The sequence below is a fragment of the Myotis lucifugus genome, unplaced genomic scaffold (genome assembly GCF_000147115.1).
Source record: "Myotis lucifugus unplaced genomic scaffold, Myoluc2.0 scaffold_132, whole genome shotgun sequence".
Lineage (NCBI taxonomy): Eukaryota > Metazoa > Chordata > Mammalia > Chiroptera > Vespertilionidae > Myotis > Myotis lucifugus.
Genome location: NW_005871180.1, coordinates 1569471 through 1589520, shown reverse-complemented (window position 1 = coordinate 1589520; position 20050 = coordinate 1569471). Strand labels below are relative to the sequence as shown.

At 42.8% G+C, this 20050-nt stretch overlaps 1 protein-coding gene across 1 annotated transcript in view; it reads right to left on the bottom strand.

Annotated features, from left to right (window-relative positions):
• Positions 1-20050, bottom strand: part of PIP4K2A (phosphatidylinositol-5-phosphate 4-kinase type 2 alpha) — a 61948-nt gene that overhangs the window by 20657 nt on the left and 21241 nt on the right. Inside the window, exons 4-5 of the mRNA XM_023758580.1 lie at positions 11051-11197; positions 7176-7214 (exon numbers count right to left, since the gene is read on the bottom strand). Of these exons, the coding sequence (XP_023614348.1) occupies positions 7176-7214; positions 11051-11197 (186 nt within the window). The remainder of the gene's footprint in view (positions 1-7175; positions 7215-11050; positions 11198-20050) is intronic.

Below are 20050 nucleotides of genomic sequence, written 5' to 3'. Positions count from 1 at the left end.
TACTTGTGAAACAGTGCTACACTTAAGAAGTACAAAACTGGGCGAGCCCTATCCTAATTTTGCAATTTGGAACTGTTAAGGCAGGCAGAACACAGCTGCTGGTTATTTATTGCCCCTAAAATTTTCAAACTAACATTAAAAAAGTGATAATTGATTCCTCTTCTAATATTGTCATACTTTTCAGAACATAATGGCTCTTTAAGTGGCCATGTCAAAGGTGGCAGTTTGGTTTTCCTCCACAGGCTGTGCTAAAACAGTTAAGCTGCATACAAATTTCACAAAATAGGTTGTTACAATCTGATCGGAAGATTCTATTGCATGGACATCGATAGTGATAATCTAAAAAATCTTAGAATCTGAAAACTTACGTTTGCTAAGTCCTATAGTTTCTAGTTTAACACTAATCCAGCGAACATCATAATTTTATTAGTTCAACAATTATACATCTGCAGCAGCGTGGCTTAAATTCAGGCAACGCACTAAATTTTGGAAGTTTTCTCTCTACTCCAAGTCTTTCTGGAACTACCGGGGTAAGAGTTGTCAGCTTAAAAAAAAAAATCTCACATCTAACAGCACTGCTCCATGTGTGCTTGGGATCTCTAAGTTGAGTTCATTCAAGTGAAAAAATTAATCTAAGGCAATTGAGATTTTATACAGACTGGCTTGAGGGGTTTATCGCTGTCATCGGGAAGATGCTCACCAGTCGTGTGCATGTGATCTTTCTTTTTCACACACGCTCTTTCCAGTTGGGAGAAATTCCAAATGCATTGAGTTTTAAAAACTCCCAGAATAACCCCTATGGTTTACATCATAGGGCTCAGAAGGCTTGCTCAGACATCTGCTGACACAGTATGATGGTTCAGAACATTTTTTCCATTAATAACAGAAATCGCCTTGGCCTATACCTAAAACAGACAGGGTTTTGGTGGCTGCCAACTCCAGGACTTCTCCAAGTCCAGTCTGCAGCTGAAGCGCACCTCGGGAGGAGGAGATCATTTCATTTGAAACCAGAGAGCCTTATAAACACGAAAGTATGAGGACCAATGATACGATCAAATCCTTTTTAATTTTACAAGTGAGGACAAAGTCAAATGATTTATCCCCAAACCCCAAACTTCCATTAATGGCAGAGCAGGGCCGGGGACTCAGTGTCCCTAACACTATGTTTGGGATCTTTCTCCCAAAGCCCCTTTTCATAAAGCATCTCTGGGCCACAGGGCAGATGGTACCGGCGCTGCCTTTAATGTGAGGCCTGAGGAACAGGCCCTGCTTCTGCTCTGAGGGGCGCTTTCCCCTGCACTGTGGGTGTTGGGGAGGTGTTCCTCACAGTGCCTGGCAAGCAGAAGCGATTCACTTCTACTTTGGAAGAAAAGAAATTTTACAGAAGGCTAAAGCATCCACTGGGTCAGGCCTAAAAACCTTGGCAATCCCCCTTTAAATGACCATCCGCAAACAGGGGGAAAGGAAGCACTTTTAACTGACAGCCGAAGAAACACTCCCAGAGGGACAGGCGGCTGTGCTTTTGTGCCCCAGGCTCTGAGCCGGCCCTGTCGTTAGGTTACTTTTAACTGCAGCCTGAAGAACCAGATAGAGGTAGTAATTAATTATAATGTGTTACAATTTAAAAATCACAAAAGAAATGCTGAGAACTGCTTTAGGAAAGCATTTTTCGATGTAAGGGTATTAACAATTAATTCTCCTGAACCTTCAGTCAGTAGTAGGTAAAATGTCAGCGAGGGTGACAGTCACTTAATTGCCAGTGCGATTCACAATGCCTAAGAATCGACAAGGCGGCTTGTTGTAGCCCATTATCAAAGTGTCAACAATGATTATTGCCAATATAGTTATACAAATGCCAATTGCAGGGCAGCTGTTTTCTTTCAAATGGGTTCCAGGGAGAAGGTTATATGTTAAAAGGAATCTTCTTATTGGGACCCTCTGACTCCACTACACAGCCTTGCCTTTACCTAATAAAATCAGACATGAGTTTTGAGAAGAACTGTGCAGAACGATGAACAAAATGCATATTTGTGTAAATCCCCAGGACTCGCGTTCTCGAGAACATGGGCTTTTTAAAGAGTCAGGTCAAATCCCTCAGAAATCAAGTGAGTCCAGTTATGTTTTCTTTTACTTCCCCGGATTCCCTGCTGAGTAGCTTGCTTGCTGGCAGCATGCGAAGGCTGTCATTTGGTAAAAAGCAGTTCGCTCAGCTATAATTACTAATTTGATGTCACACTGGAATTGCAGCGCAGCTGTGAAAAGATCGACCACCAGGGAGATTCGCATTTCTCTGTCTCATTTAGAGGAGGCTAAACTGCTGGAGCCATGAATGGAAGATGCCCTTCCATTAGAAAGGAAAGAATTAAAGAATAAAACAAGTCATAGCAGCTGTCAGAATTTGAAAACGGTTTTTTTAAAAAAAGAAAAGCACCGTTCTCTCTCTCTCTCTCTTTTTTTTTTAATTCAAGACATCTGTACTTGCATGTTCTGATACTTGTTGCCATGAAAGTGATCCCATTTTTTGTTGGAATATAACTTCTTTATTTCCTTCAGTTTCACCTTCATTATTATGCTAATGCAAATCACACTAATTACATGTCAAGCTGAAATCGAAGGGAAGGGGCTTGTCTGCACTATATCACTAAATATTTGAAATGACAGTTTTAAAACTTGTCACCAAGTTAAAAGTATGGGGAATTAAAGCAGTTACAATGAGTCAAATGAAGAAAAACAAAGAACCAGATTATGAGTTAAGCGATGCTGATGGAGATTCTCTATGAAAATTGTTCTCTACACCAGGATAATCATTTTGTAGAGAACGTGGTTACACAGTGAGAGCAATGGAAATAATATTCGTACAAATCATTTGGTTTCATGTAGAAAACAAATATTTTTAGCCATCTTCCAAATATTTCTAACTAAGGTAACAGTGATGACATTTATAGTTTTATTTGTGAAGACAAAAAATAGCATGCTTTCTGGACAAGTGAAAAATATTAACTGATCATGGAGAGAAAACCTGATCATTGGTGCAAAAAATAAGTGCAGAAATTTTGGGGGGACTTAAAAACCCAATGGGTTTATGAGTTCAGCTCCATTAATACATTTGTTTTTGTGTACTATAGTTGAGTCAATGTTACCTCATTGTGGCTGCCATCTCCAAGAGACCTCATCTCCTATTTCGGGCACACTCTCCTCCATCAATTACCAATTTTAATTACTCTTACATTCCATATCTTCAAGAGATTATCTCTTGCCCCTTCCCAGGGAGCACTTATAACCTAGGACAGGGTGTGGTTTGGGGCACCTCTTCTTCTGGAAGAAGAGCTTTCATGAATTCTAAGCCCAGAAAGTAAAGCACAATTCTTCCTCAGGCGACTGTATACACAGTGTAAGCTACAGTGACATGGGATGTAGCTACAAAAATGCCTGCTTTCCACAAATGGGGGAAATAGGAATGGGCTGTTTTGCCAACACAGTATAAAACCAAATAATTTATTTCACTACTTTTTTTATTTTTAAATCAAGACTCAGATGAACTGCTTTCGTACCATATTTAACTCCAAAATAATGTTTTTGCCAGTGTAGTGAATGTTTCCTTCTTCATCTTCATGATTTATAGGATTCATGTGTGTGTGTGTGTGTGTGTGTGTGTGTGTGTGTGTGTGTGTATATATTGATTTCAGAGAGGAAGGGAGAGGGAGACATAGAAACACCAATGATGAGAATCATTGATCGGCTGCCTCCTGCGCACCTCACACTGGGGATCGAGCCCGCAACCCGGGCATATGCCATGCTGGCCGGGCTCATATGCATTTTTGATAATATGTTCTTTAAAAAAAGGAGAGAGAACTCCCAGACATTTAGAGTAGCACATGTAGCAGTTAGAAAGGTGCGCTCTGGGCTGGAACCCCGGCTCTGTCACATCGTAACTGTGGGACCTTGGACAAGTCACTCAACCAGATAAATAACTTCATTTATGCAAAGGAAGTAATAATAGCACCCACCTCACAAGGTGGTTGTAAGGATCACATAACCAAATTCACGTAAAAATTAAAAGTGTTTGGCACTTGGAATGCACTTAACAGATGTCAGTTATTATTACTTACCTTTATACTTCCCAGTATATTAAGATTAACATTTTAAAAAATAAGCCCAAGATTAAGATAAAGTTTCTCCTCTGCCACTAATTGTGTGAAACAGCATGGGAGCTCAATTTTCCCTCTCCAATCTGTCCCAGGTGGGGGGTGGGGGGCTGGACTCTGATCTCTTAAGGCCCCTCCTGTCTCTGCCTTTCCAAACCCACCTCCAAAGAGATGTTTTGAGGAATAATTGGCACATATGGATAAAAGCACCCTACGTAATTCGCAGAAAAGGGTTTCTCTTAAAGAAGTCATATATCCTCACGTTTTTTCACAGAAACCTATGCCAACCTCACTAAACATTTTTGGTGAGGCGGGCAGCGGAACTGTGGTGAACGCCATGGGTTTCTGGAAAGTGTGGGGTCCCACAGGTTGGGCCACAGTATTTGGGCGTGGAGGGAAAGACAGGTAAATGAAAGTTCTGCTCCTGACGAAATATTACAGCTATGAGGACATCAAATACTGTGGCTTTCCTTCACGCAGGTCCTTGCTTTATAACTTAGGCTTCAGCAACAGCCATTCCATGAGCTGTAACTGTCTTTCTCAGCATTGGTTATTGTCAAAGCAGACCAAGTCCTTGGTGATGCGTCTGCAAGACATCCATATGATGCAAACAGAGGAAAAAGGCTGCCAAGCAGCAGTCTCAAGGGACTTGGGAACGAAGTGAAAACAGCAACCAACAAGGAATGCTGGATGCCATCACATCCACAGTTCTTACTCAGGGGCTGGCTTCGTGCTATGATGCTGAAAAGTCTGGGTGGCTCTTTAAATAGTCCAGCTATTTGCTCCTAGGAGAAAACCCCAATCATATGAAACCCCCGAGTTTCTCATGGACTAAAACTTAAATACCTACTTGAGTTCTTTGACACCTGGAAGAAATGTTTAGTCATAGCAACATGGAAGTTGACAGTCCACTGTTTCTGCTTCTTTGGCCAAAGCCGGTGCCTTCAGAGTGACTTACTTGGAGGTTAGAAGTGTAAAAATATATTCACTCGTGTACAATAAACATATAAGTGGTCAAAGAAGGACCTACCATTTCATTTTTCTCTTCTCTCTTCTTAACCCACTGTTATCTGGCTTCTGCTACACCCACCCATTGTCACTGACAAGGAAGGTTGCCAGTGAGTTCCCTGTTGACAAGTCCAATGGATAATAAATTACTCAGTCCTCATCCTATCTAACCTTGCAGAAGCATCCGATACTGGGAAAGTTCTCTCCCTCTGGTTTCTGGGACAATATTAGAGTGCAAATTTCATGAGAGTGGGGGCATTTTTCACTGAGGCACTTCTCATAATGCTTGGCAAAATGCTTGCTCATTACAGATGTTTAATAAATACTCGGAAAATGATCCAGTCTTTCCTGGGTCATCTCCTATGTCTTTGGCTGATCTTTTGCAAGTCTCTCTTCCTTGACTAGTATCCGTCAGCCATAAATGACGACGTCCCTCTGAGCTGGCTCCAGACATGCTTCTCCTCCTGCTCCTTACACTCATCCTGAGTGGCCTCATCGACTTCCCTGTCTTTGCTGATCATCCCTCCCATGAGGTTTCCCAGGCCATTTCTTCCAGTCAAAACTCTCTGCAACCTCTACTGCCTACTGGGCACCTCTGTTCTGATGCCACATGACCTCTCAAACTACTCCTTCCACTCTGCTCCCTCTCCGACAGTGAATTCAACACCCAACTATCCAAACCAGACACTTGGGAGTCACCCTCAATCCCGCCCTCCCTCCACACACGCTCCCTGGAACCATTCACCTCCCACATTCAATCTCTGGGTTCTGTGGGTTTTTTTTCTAAATCACTCTGAAATCTGTCATATTCCAGTGTCCTAGCCCAGGTCAACATCTCATCTGGGTTATTTCAACAGCCTCTCCACTGGTCCAGCTTCCTGGCTCCATCTCACCCTCCAGCTAAAGCACCAAGCACACCCCCTCTGTCCTCATGCACATGCTGCTCTGATGGCCTTTCCCCTGGCTAATTCCTACTTATCCTTCAAGTTTCCACACGCCACCTCCTCCAGAAAGCCTCCAAGCTGGAGTCAGGCGCTCTTGCTGCGTGATTCCTTCCTATGGAAATACTTATCACATGACGTTGTTACTTCCTATTAATGTCGGTATCTCCTGCTAGATGTATCTGCATGGTTCATTATTTTAGCCCCTGAAGCTAGGATAGTAACCATAGAGACATTCACAAACCCTTCTAAATGAACTAGATTTCCAGATCCATAAAACTCAAACCAGAACTGAATTATATCATCCTGAAAGAATTTAATTTCAAAAACAAAAACAAAAACCTGAGCCCCAGCTTTCAGATGGTTTATTAAAAAAAAAAGAGACACTTCTCAAGGTGAGGAATAATGACTGAGAGTATAGAGATGCCTATCATATAAGCAATGCCAATTTCAGTCAAAGCACTTCCCACTTCCCAAATTCTTAATCAAATTGACTGACGCTGAATCTGTCTATAATCTTGCATAATAAACTAAATGTAGTTTAAATTTCCTACTGTCCAGTGACTCAGGACAGCATAAAAAGACAAAGTCTCCTGCCTAATTCTTTAAGTAAAAAATACTCGAATCAAATCTTAACATTTTATAGTTGGAAAAGCGTGTAAAGCTCATGCAAGTCAACATTTTACAGGTGAGAAACTGGGGCGCACAGAGGCAGAGAAACTCGCTAGGTCACACCTGGCTAGTTAGTGGTCAAGTGTAGGGCTAGGGCCCTGCTGCTGCGCTGTACCTGCCAGTGTTGGTCATAAGTTACTGCGCAGGCGCCTGCGTTTTCAAGACCACATTGCAGTGAACTGTTTCTTCCAACTGCACTTAAACTAATAACCACCTCATTATTCAGCCAGGAGGTATGGACAGCTGCTCTGAGGAAGAGAGGTGAAGTGAGACACTCCAGTTCAAAAATGTGCTTCTCTGGTGCACACAGGAGAAATCGCAGCGGCGGGAGTCAGAAGGAAGGATGAAATAAGAGGTGCTGCTCGAGCATGCCCATAGGATCACGGTGAGGGGCACGCCAGGCACTTACCTTTTCTTTGTCACTAGCTTCTCTAGCCACTGTAGAGCCCTGAAACACAAAGAAATAATAAAAGCTTGCACGTGAGAGGCCCTGCATTTCATGCTTAAAATGTGCAAACGTCCCAGTGCAGAGCACGACTATAAATGGGCACCAGCTCTGCTTTGGAGCTCGTCCTGCGTGAGCTCTGTCCCCTCCTGGTCACTACTCTGCCTGGTCTGCAGGCGTTCCTGTCCACTCCCTCCGAGCCTCTCCCTGTCACGTCACCTGTGCTGCCTTCTCCCTGGTCCTTGCCTCCCTGCTGGACATCAGGCCATCACTGGGACGGTCACTTACTACACACTGGATCAGAACCACACTCTCTTTTTTGCATCAATGGCCAGAAATGGTTGGTGTTATGATATTCAAAGGTGAAGCGGGCCACCTGCTGGCTGCAGTGACCACCGGGGCATCAAATGCCTCTTATCCCACATCATGTCTTCCAGATGCGGCCCGTCCTCGCCCTCTGACTGCCTCGCTCCCGTTTTAGTTACTGATGATCACGTTCTCCTCAGTTACTGTGAGTGGGACCCCCGTGGTGCTTTCTGTCTCCCTTCTCCTTGGAGATCCCATCACAACACATTTACAGGCACCCCTTCTGGGCCAGGGGCCAGGGGTGAGCACAGAGCTATAAAGAGGGAGAAAACACAGTGCTTGATCTCAGCGATTTCCCCTCGACTGCACTGCTTTCCAAAACGATGCCTCAGGGCTCGGGGTGGTCCCCGACGACCGAGTCCATCTCAGATGCTCTCAGGGGGCTTTGGGGTGGAGTTCCAGCAGAGAAATTTTCCTTTGTTTGTGGAAGATTTTAAAGTGAAAGAAAGGTTGGGAAACAAATGGCCAGTGAATTCCTAACTATGTCAGTATAAGAACTGCTTATGCTTTGTGCTCCCCAGTGACCACTGCGGTGCCTCACACAGTAATGCTCGGCGTTCACCAGATAAATGGCTGGAGAAGGATCACAGACCAATTCCCTCTCCCTCCCCTCAGCACTGGACACCTGAACTACACGGGGTCAGGGAGCGATGCGTTGACCTGACTACCTCCTTCCTACACAGCCACGTATTGCCCTGGAATACTGGCATTAGCCAATTATTAACAGAACTTACATGTGACTGGGGGGAAGTTAAAGTAGCTTCTAGATGAGCTGTTCTTTAAAAAAATCAAAATTTTTACTCCATGACCATCTCCCATTTAAGCAGCTTAGTCACTGATGAGGATGTGTGTAATGCACAGATGGGGAGATGCAGACTGAGGAGACGCCCCTATTGGGGAAGGGAGCTGAGACCAGGCCGGAGTCTCCCCCTGTCCACTCTCCATCCCCCTGGTGCTCAGCACTCCCGGGCCTGGTAGGTCTGAGAGACCCTGCTGCCAGCCCAGCGAAAGTGCTCGAAGTTTCTTGGGGATATGTCAGGGGGGCACTGACCCACCAAATGAAGATGGACAGTGTGAATCGTTCATGAAGGAAAGCCTGTGGCCTGTTCCACACCGCAGCACAGGCTGTCCGCACGGCCGAGTCCAGCAGCCCTCACTTAACAATGGTCTGTATTCGTTCCTTTAGGGATCCTTGAACATGGGCCACAAATATCTTCCTTTGTTCACTGATTTCTAACAAAGAATGTCCCCAAATGAAAAAGGGGGGGGGACTGCTTATGCTACTGGGTAGAGGAAAAAGGATTTATTCCTTTTTGTATCTTTAACCAAGTTTTTGGTCAGTGTTTTTTCTTTTTCTTCCTACAGCATATCCCTGTCTAGGATTCTCCGTAAGGCTTCATCTCTGTGTAAATGCAGATCATTAGCCTGTAAAAAACTCATCCAAGTTTAAATTAACTCAGAATAAAAAAAAACTAAAACTAAAAATAGAAAAGTAAGGTCAGTAAGTTAAGGTCAAGAGTTAGATCCATGAAATGGTGCCAGATGTCCAGGTTCCATCACAACTGAAAGTACTGGCAAAACAACCATTTACTCTATAAGCTAAAAAGGGAGATGAAACTATAAAGCCCAAAGCAAGTTAAAACTACAATATCCAGTTTACAAGTATAATTTACGTCAAGATATATTTACTAGATACACTATCTTGACATAAAGGGGGATAAAAAAGTAAATAGGACAAAAAATTTAAGGCACTTACTGACTAGCAGAATGGATAGATAACCAAAATTCATTGGCCAATTCTATATGCTATACATTATGCTGCACTTGACATGTACATATTTCATTTAATCCTCACAACAACCCATCAAAGGTAGGTAAAATTATCCCCATTTTACAGATGAAGAAACAGGCTTACAAAGGTTCAACAACTTACACACAGCTGACAAGTGATAAAACCAGGACATGTGGCTTTAGAGGTCACTCTGGCATCTCACATGGGAGAGTCAGGCCAGTGAACAGAGCTTTGTGACAGAGCTGGTGTCCAAGAGCCCTGTGTGGCGGCTGGAATTTCCACCAGGGGCAATTGCAGTGAACAAAGTGGCTTGACTTGAAGACAGGACAGACCAAGGCTGTATTTGGAAAGCCTGGACAGTTCATTCGAACTCCAGAAGGTAGGAGATAAACCTAGACAATTTCTCAAAGTGTGTGGTTCAGCCCCCTGAGGTCCCAAGACCCTCTCGGGGGTCTGTAAAGTCAAAACTACCTTTATAATAATAATAATGAGATGTTATTTGCCTTGTTCACTGTCTTGATATTTGTGTGAATATTGCAAAACCAATGGTGGGTGAAACTGCTGGCAGCTTAGGACAAACCCAGCAGTGGATTTTTGTTTACAAAAATGGCCAAGTTGGATTTGCCATGCAGGCAGGTCACAGTGGCCAAATCCTAACTTGGACATTCTGCCTCTAAGTCAGGATCTGAGAAGTCAGATCATCTTACTCCCCTCACAATTTCCAGTGGTCGCCACTCACTCAATGTCTTTGAAGTAGCTTGTGTCAGGGTTGTTTCCTCTGCCAGGAATGTTCTCCCTCAGCTCATTCCCTCGCCTCCTTCAGGTCTGCTCCACAGCAGCTTCTCAGTGAAACCGTACCTGACACCCTATTTAGAACTGCCTCCCTTCCCTCTTTCCCTGGTCTTTACTTCTATCCATAGCCCTTACTACTTGCTAATATACTATGTGATTTACTCACTACTTTCACTTTTTGTCTGTCTTTACCAGGGGTCCTCAAACTTTTTAAACAGGGGGCCAGTTCACTGTCCCTCAGACCGTTGGAGGGCCGGACTATAGTTTAAAAAAAAATTATGAACAAATTCCTATGCACACTGCACATATCTTATTTTGAAGTAAAAAAACAAAATGGGAACAAATACAATATTTGTATTTGCATGTGGCCTGTGGGCCGTAGTTTGAGGACCCCTGGTCTTTACCCACCAGAAAGTCAACTCCTTGAGTGAAGGTTTTCATCACACTATTCCTAGCATCTAAAAACAGTGCCTGGTATGTGGCTGGTGTTCAGTAAATATTTGTTGAATAAATGGTATCTCTAATATGTACAATGTCTTAAACCCAGATAGTGATCCTTGGTTAACATGAAGGACTACACTGCTAGTTGCCTGGTGGCTTTGAGCTCTGAGCTCCTACACGGGTAGGAGCCATAAAAGACCTAAGAAATCATCTGGTCTGGCCCTGCCAAGGCATTAGGGGTGAGTTAATTAAGTGTTTGACCAACTACAGCAGGCTAATTTTTAAGTTGATAATTTTGTATGACCGGAGAATGATGTTATAGATATACAAATGGCCCTGGGCAGAAAAAAGGTTCCCCACCCCCGTGTTTAGCATGATCATTTACAACATTTACAATGTGGATGAGTAAGCTTAATTACTTAAGAAGAATTAATAAAATGAATCTCACCTTTAAGTCGTATTTCCTATATACAGATAAACGATGGCTGAACACATTTCTTGTAACAATCACATATATTTCAACTCCATCAACATTAAGCCGGTACATGCCCAAGAATTGGGGAAGAAGGGTAATCCCATGACATTCCACTATATACTGCATAGGAGAGAAAGAAAAAGGAAAAAAAATTATCCAATCAAAAGGTGGTCTTTCAGATGTAAAATGTAACTCTTCTGCCTCTGGTGTTTATACAAAGTGACAAGTGAGGCAATCTTTTGTAAATATAATAAAAAATTGAAAAATTACATTTCTCACTCTTGTTGCTTTTAGGATCAAAACTCTGAGCACTTTCCCGTCAATAACTTAAACACTATTAGCAAATTAATTAACTTGTAAATAAATGCTTTAAAAATAATAAGAAAAGGTGGAATTGGGGGCACTACAATATCGTGCCTTCTTAAAATAATAATTTGGTACAAGCATCTTCTTTTTTGGAGAGTTACAAAACATCCTCAGCATCTATTGATTTCTTTGTAACATTTTTCATTTGATCACAAGACAATCTAAGGACTCTTTGCTTCCTCCCTTCTGCATGCCTCATTTCCAGACTGCAAGAATGGAGAACTAACCACTTAATCCTGAAGGTCACTCTTTAAGAAAGGTAAACGTATTTCTTTCACTTTCAACCACTGCCTTGATGTGGCCACAAGGCAGTGCTTCCCCACTGTTAAGGGACACGATTAACACGAGTGTGAATGGTGCCCGCCATCTGCTATATTAATGTCTGTTCACAGACTCAACAGGTGCAGTGCTCCAGTGTGTCCTGCCAGACTGCTTTCTAGAAGTCAGATGAGTCTGAGGTCCCAAGGGAGATATGGCCACAAGTGGAACAAACTCAACTCTGGTCATCCATGTGTGGCTCAGAAACTGAGCCCACATCAGACAAGACAGATAGTTCATTTGCGAGAGCACAGGCTGAGTATATACAATTCTAAAAAGTGGTCCTCTCAGTGACCCCTCAAAAGGTGGCATTTTCCCCAACGCGTTCCTATCTGTGGCACAGCGAGGCCGATATGTCCACCCCTCTGGGCTCTCTAGATGACCTGCAGCCACATTCTTCTCTCACCTCAAACGGAGCAGCTCTGTCTGGTACCTGGGCTTCCAGAAGCTTGCAATTCAGAGATGTCACTGAACTTTCATCTGAATAGGCACTGAATATTTACTCCCAAATTTTTAAAAAGTGAACTTGATAATCATCACTTCTTATGCTTACTATATGGGGTTAAATCAGTCACAATTATTCTTGGGGTCAGTGTCCATATTCTCAGTGTTAAGCTCATGAATTAACTACGTTTGCATTTTAAAATATTGTTTTCATTACTTTTAGCTCTGGCATTCTTTGTAGCTGGAAACCTCACACCACCTCACTCTGTTATTTATCATGTAACTAGAGGCCCAGTGCATGGATTCGTGCACCAGTGGGGTCCCTCAGCCTGGCCTGTGCACTCTTGCAATCCTGGACTCCTCGGGGGATGTCGAACCTCTAGTATGTATATAAGATCTTTGGTTAATCTCTTCCTTCCCTCTGAGATTCATCAGTTTGTTCCATGCCTGTGTGTTGAGCATCTGCCCCCTGGTGGTCAGTGCACATCACAGCTACTGGTCGAACGGTTGGACGGTCACTTGGGCTTTTATATATATAGATGGCTTCTGTTTTGTTAAAAGTGTTCTCAATGTTGGCAATGTTTTGTCTGTAACCTGTGTTCCAACACTAACAATTTTTACTTCTGTCTTTTCAAAACTCTATGTATAAATGATTCCATGATGTCATCAATAAATGCAAATTCAATCTCTTCATGAATCTTCCTGAGTACTTTTTCCTGTATAACCATGGCTTATCAGAGAACTGTAATGCAATGATAAATGGATGTGGTGAAATCAGAATTAAAAAAACATAAAATACAACAGCCACAAGATCTGTTCAGTGCCTTTGTAGGCACTGAACAAGAATAACAAATATTATGAATCCCCAATTTGTTGCTCTTCTCATGCAAAATGAAATGCCATTAAAGGATTCACAGCTGACTGAAGATTTCAGCGGAGAGGATTCTAAGTGATGTACTGCATCAGATAAATATTTATATCTCCGCATGACAGTGTGAACCTGGGCTCTGGCTTTTGGAAATTGCTGTTATTATCACGTTTCACTCATTTTTTTTTAGGGGCTTGAAGTGACAATTTAATATAGCATTGAATTAATACTTCAATGTAAAGTCTTGTTTCACTTAAGTGTTTTTGAAAGGTTAATCTCTAATCCTTATTGTGTCTCTGCTATGTTTATAGATCACTACAACATGCTTTACATGAATAAAGAAAGAAAGGAAGAAAGAAAGAAAAAAATGAAGGAAGAGAGAAAAAGCAAGTCAACTAATCTGAAATTAAGGATTGCTTTGTTTTAGAATGACCAAATAAATAAATAACCCAAATTTTCTTTGAATTGATATTTTGGGATAATGGTCTATAAGTATCCTATCTAATAAAAATGGACTATGCAAATTGACCATCACTTCGTGACAAAGATGGCAGTGCCCACAGCCAATAAGGAGGGAATATGCAAATTGACATGACAAAGATGGAGGCGGCCGGGCCAGGCAGCTCTGGGCCGGAGCGAAGGCAGAAAGGCGGCTCTGGCCGGAGCCAAGGCGGTGCCAGCAGCCAGGGGAAGGAAGGCCTATTCTTGCATGAATCTTTGTGCATCGGGCCTCTAGTCAGTTAGTAAAATTTATTTTGGCCTCAAATAGTTTTAAAGTAAAAAAGAGGTAAAGATGACTACATGTAAGGTGACATAAATACTAAACTTTACTGCTTTTCTTAAATTTAATAAAATTAGGCTTAAAAGAAGCATTCTTCTGCAGTGTTTACAAACATTCTTAATATTGAGATAATGCAGAATATACCTAAAATGTAAACATTGATGTCCCTAATTCTATTTGTTGTCTATATATATAAAACCCTAATATGCAAATAGACCAATCAGCGGAACAACTGAACAACCAGTCACTATGACGTGCGCTGACCACCAGGGGGAGCACGCAGAACATGGCGGGCGTTAGCAGCAGGCAGTAGAGCGTGGAACATGGTGGGCATCGGCCGTGGTGGGATGGTGGAGCAGGTGAGTGGGGGCACCAGACCAAGGTGGGGCGCCGGTCGCTGTTATTGGGGCGAGCCTCTGGTGGTTACTGAAAATTCTTTGCTCCTGCGCACTGTGGTCCCACTGGGCACTCTCACCTGCTGCTGGTGCCAGCCCGCTTGCACCCGCTACCAGCACCCGGCGCCAGCCCTGATCGCTTAGCGCCATCAGCGGGAGTGAGTGGTGGTTGCCGGCTCCAATTGCCCCTGAGAGCTTCTCTATCTCCCCCTGTTCCTGAGGGGTGATCGGGGCAGCAGCCGTAGCTTGCACCTGCTGCTGGCACCAGCCCCAATTGCTCCGCACCACCAGCGGGTGCAAGTGGGGCTGGCTCTGTCAGCGTGTGGGAGTGGCGGCGGTGGGAGCAGGTCTGCTGGAAGACAGGAGACCAGGGCCGTGGTGGGAGGGGCTGGCTGGGGGTGCAGAGGATGGGCCAAGACCTGCCCCTGTGCCCACGGCAGCCTTGCGGCTCACAGTTCCTTTCAAGGTGCACGAATTCGTGCACTGGGCCCTTAGTACTATAATGAAAACCCATAAATAACATCATCATTAAAGATGAAATGACTTTGTAAAAGGATACTCCATCATAAGTATGCATGGCATTTCCTCATTATCTACATTGAAATGCAGAATGGCTGCTCCCACATCAACCCGGTGAAGAGCTCCGAGCGGCCTGCTGCCCAGCTTTGGAGCAGTGAGCTCCTTCCTGTCACTTTGCCCAGCATGGGAGCTTCTGGGTGGAGTACTCCAGGGTGCCCCCCCGGTTGGCTACAGCCTGGCCGGGCTTGCCCGGCAGTGTGGTTTCTCCCTCTGTCCAACCCTCTTCTTCCCCACACAGGCTATGATCCCTAATCAATGTCTTGACCCCAAACTCCGTGTGGGCTTCTGCTTAGGCAAGTCACTCTGACTGAGAGTCAGCAGACACAAGAGGCAACAAATTCAGGGCCAGGAATTTCATAGGTTAGGACTTTTAGGAATAGAATTTGAACAGTTAGGCATAAAATGTTTAAAGAAATAAAGGATATGATTTCAGAGAGGTGCATATAACAAGAAACTATTAGGAATGAACTGGCAGATTTTCAAAAATGGAATATTTAGAGGCAAAATTATGATTATCGAAATAAAAAAAAAATCACTGGACAGGTGAGACAACAAATGAGAACAGTTGAAGAGAGAATTGGGACTGGGAGACAGCATAGCTGAGGAATTTACCCAGAGTCAGGCAGAGGTGTTTGGAGATGGAAAACGGGGAAGAAAAATTAAAAGATGCAGAGGCCAGAATGAGAATGTCAAATACATTGCTGTTGAAGAGACAGAGGAGCGAATAAAGGAGCCTGGTGATGGATGAAGAGTAAAGAACGACGGAATTTCCAGAAGCAGGAGACAATCTGCTGCAAGAAGAGCATTCTGTGAGTGTGCGGGCTGCTCCGCTCCCTGGAACCCGGGAGCCAACGGCAGGACCTGGGAGCAGAGGGCTGCTACTGCCTCCGTTAGCCAGCAGCGACTCCCGGTCTGCAAAGTGGAATTTCCAGGGGCACTCCCTATGCCACAGGGACCTGAGATGGCAAACACCTTCCCGGCATTTCCAAGAGGGAAGCAGGAAAGGCACCTGCAGCATCGGATGGCCCAGCGGCTCTGCGGGGAGCCTGCCTTTGGTCACATAGTTCTTGGTGCTTATAGGACTTAAAGCGTTAATGGACTTTTGGCATTTCAGTTGACCTCTCCTTCAGGTGGGGAACTAGAAAGCAATAGAGCAACTCCAGGATGTTTCTCCTGTGCTAGAAAGCAGGTACGGCTTTGCCGCGTTCTGGCGGCTTCATCAGCGTCACCGGGGAGTGTCAGACACAGAATCTGATTTTCACAGAATGCGTGGTGTTCTGTCTTGGATCAGTTTAAGAAGCTCTGATATAGAGTGTAACTTTTTCTCTTTCAGTGTCACACCTCCAGATTTCTTATTTTAATTTTTGGCTTTGATGGTGCCTTTTCCCTTAGTTTTCCTCTATCTGTGGCTACTTCTGCTAATGATAACGCCAACATGATGGTCCTTCATAGCAGGATAAAAAGATGTACTCCCAGGAGGATTAGAAAATCAAGGACTCACCCTAAAATCCTTACTGAAGTTTGAGGCACTAGTTTGCTTATTTAATAAGGAGTTCAGATTTTTTAGGCAAAACTTCTAGATTCAGCTCGTTACTAATCGTTTCCCAAATACAAAGAATAAGAAAAGATTTTTAGGTTATTTATCAATTTGATCATTTTACGATAAGAAGCAAATAAATTTAACTGCATTTCAAAAACTTAAAAGTTATTAATGATATTTTCATCATCTACACTGTAATTTGTTCCTGCCCATAAAAATTTCTAAAATATTATTGACATTGATTCTTAATTTTAATTAAAGTAAAAGCTACATCACACCAAAACTCCCAATGAATTCAGGTCAGTGAAAAAAAAAATCAGTCAGTTTAGAAGAAATCAGACATCCAAGTAGGTTCTTGAATAATTTTTCCTTTTTAAATGCTCTTCTGACATTGCTTAACTAATCAGTTGAAAGAAAAAATCACCATTTATAAGACCAGAGTTTGTTCTAGCCTGACAGAAATTTGAAAAAATGGGTATTTACACACGAACTTTAAGTTATTTTCCCAACTATAAAAAAGAGGAAACCTAATAAAAGAAAAGAGACATAAAAATCTGCTCTGCTTAATGTATATTTTTGATTGGTCTCAGAAATGATGCCGTCCTTTCTTAGAATAGAAATTAGGATAGGATTTGGGAGCAGATAAAGACTGAGGCAGGATGCTGGAGCTCAGGGGGGGAAAAACCTAACCCCTTGTGGTTCAAATCTTCTAATTGTGCCGCAGTGCCACACTCTACCAGAAACCAGGCCCCCTAGTGGACTTAAAGAATTAATGAAAGAGTTAAAGCATTGGACACCAGGCTGTGGGAAACTGAGTAGGTATTTAAATCTCTTATTCAGTCATTATATAGCACTGCACATGTCAGGCACTGTTCCGAGCAGGTTACAGTTGTCAATGCACCTAAGCAGCACGACACAAAATGAAGGAGGCATTATCACCCACATTTACAGACAGAGAGGCAGGTGTAGAGAGGTCACGCAGCCAGTTAGGGGCAAAGCCAGGTGTGAAGGCGTTGCCAGCTCCAGAGTCTGCGCTCTGAGCCACCCACTCCTCATTGATGGGGAGGTTGGCTTGTCAGAAAATTAATCCCAGGAAGAATTTATTTAAATATCTAGTAATGTTCCACTCCTCCAGAAGCTGGCTTTATGGTAGTTTTAATCATCCAGAATACAGCTGAAACTCTGGGTATATTTCATTAAAACAAAAAACAAGAAAAGAAAAGAGAAGAAAAAAGAGAAGTGAAGGGCCATCAAGTATCCAGAGTTTGCCCCACAGGAGACACCCTCGCTGGGAGCCGGTCCCCTCTACTGACGTGCACTTTGAACACGCCTAATTACCTGTCCAGATCGCTTCAGAAGCACAGCAAATTAGAAGGTAAAAGCAAACAAAAAACCAAGAAGAAATAGAAGAATTGACAGTTACCACTGAAGCAAGAGACAGAAAATTTCTGTGACTAAATATAAATCCTAAAAGTAGTCGAGGCCGACTTAAAGTAGCAAGAAAAGGTCTCATCCCCATCTCAAATGTCTCCGAGCATCACTGAATAGAACAGAGAACAGAGCGTGGAAGGACCTCTCCTGGATGACAGATGGCGAGGCCTGTGTCTGATCGCACAGAACAGCTACTCCAGAGCTGAGCTCACCCCATGGAATATTCATCAGCACCTTGTTCGAGAGTGGCCCAGGAGCGGGGCAGCTTGAAGAACAGTCAGATCCCGCCCGGGACAGGCTGGCAGGGCGCTGAGGGCCAGTGAGCGCTGCACCCTCCCTCTGCACAACTGCGCTGACTAAATGTAAATTATATGCTGGTGTGGGTTCCGCAGCCTACACTGATGACTTTTTTCAAAGCTCTTTGACATTCCTGTGTGCTGCATGGCTGGCTGCAAGGATGATGTCTATCATGTCACCTGTCCTCTCTGTGGGGAATGTCTTAGAAATAACCCTGTCTGCCAGGAACAGTTATAGGTGTCCTCAATACCTGATTCTTCTGTATCTTCAGGCGCAGCAGCCGTGTAACTGATTTACGCAATTTCACTTTCCACTTTGGCTTCAAGGAAACTGGGGTCAAACGAGTGGCCCTCAATGTAGGAAGCTGGTCACTGTGGCATGAGTTTTAGGCTCATGCCAGGCTCCATTCTGTGTCTTCAACCTCTCCTTCCCCTCTCTATCTTAATTTTTTTTCTCTTTATTATTTCTTATATTTCAAAGTTTTTGAAGGCCACCTTATATCCTATCTGGAATTGAGTCAAGAGTAAATACACAACAAATGAATGAATGAATGAAATGTAGATGGGCAAACTGAGGTTCAGAGATGGCCTAAGTAACCAGTTCATAACAAGTTAGGATCTGTGTCTCCTGACTTTCAACTTACTATACTTTAAATAAATTATATTCATGATGGTGATTTTTCAATCACTAAGACCCTTTAAGCTATATTTAAAATAATATTTATAAAAAGAAAGAAAAATGTAAATGTTAGATAAACCAGACTATTCTGGTTAAGGAACACATCAAGAAAATAACTATTTTGTCATAGTGAAATGAAAGAAACTCTTCAGTACTTGAAAGCCCCTGGAGCGTGTTAATAGACTTATTTTGATCCCCAATATGTTTCAAGTAACACTTACGATGTGTCACACCTGCGTGTGAGCTCACAGTAACTACCCCAGAGAAAATGTTTCAAATTGTGATGTCTGTAAAGTCAAAAAATTCTGATTCAAAGCTGTCTTCAAGAAGTTGCTGTTTAAACTATGTGTCATGTTATTAGAATGGTATCAGGCATTTATCAGAATATGTTTTCATCAGCCATTGAGGTATCTCTTTGCTTTGAAAGTTCTGAGACAATTTTAAAAAGTGTAAAAATAATGCACTATGTTTCAGAGGAGGAGAAATGAAACACTGGACAGTTTAAAAGGTCACTGATTAAAAGCTGCATCCTGTGACTCAACTTACTCAGCAGCCCTTTAGTTCCCTAGCGTTTTCTCCCTCACAAGTACTATCCTGGCACTTTAAAACTTCCTTCATAATAGGCAACAGCATGAGCGCCGTAGAACAAATTTCAAAAGGAACAGATGTTATAAATGATTTGTTAGAGTTAAATGAATTTAGAGGCTGACTAATGTTTTCAGAAGACAAATTAGGGGTGGCTCTAAGTTTCCGGAAACAAAATATAGCTCAAGGATATTTATAGACTTTACTGCAAGCAAAATGCAATTGATCACATTTGCAAAGATTGGAAGAATAAGCAACTGCCAAGAAATACTCATGATGTTAGAGCAGTGATTTTCAACTGCTGTGCCACAGAATTTTTAAAACATGCAGTACCTGACTATTTAGTCAGGAGCACTGACCTCTTCTCAGATTGTTAGATTAAAAACAAAAAAAGTAACAACAGCCAACGCAACAGTAGCCATCCAGTGTGAATGGATCAAAATTATACTTATTTTTTGTCAGATTGGCAAAAAATACGTTTTTGGGTGTGCCGCAGAGTTTTAGTAATTAGTTTATGTGTGCCATGAGGTGAAAAAGATTGAAAAATCACTGGTTTACACCAGTGGTCGGCAAACTCCTTAGTCAACAGAGCCAAATATCAACAGTACAACGATTGAAATTTCTTTTGAGAGCCAAATTTTTTAAACTTAAACTATATAGGTAGATACATTGTTATTAACTTAATTAGGGT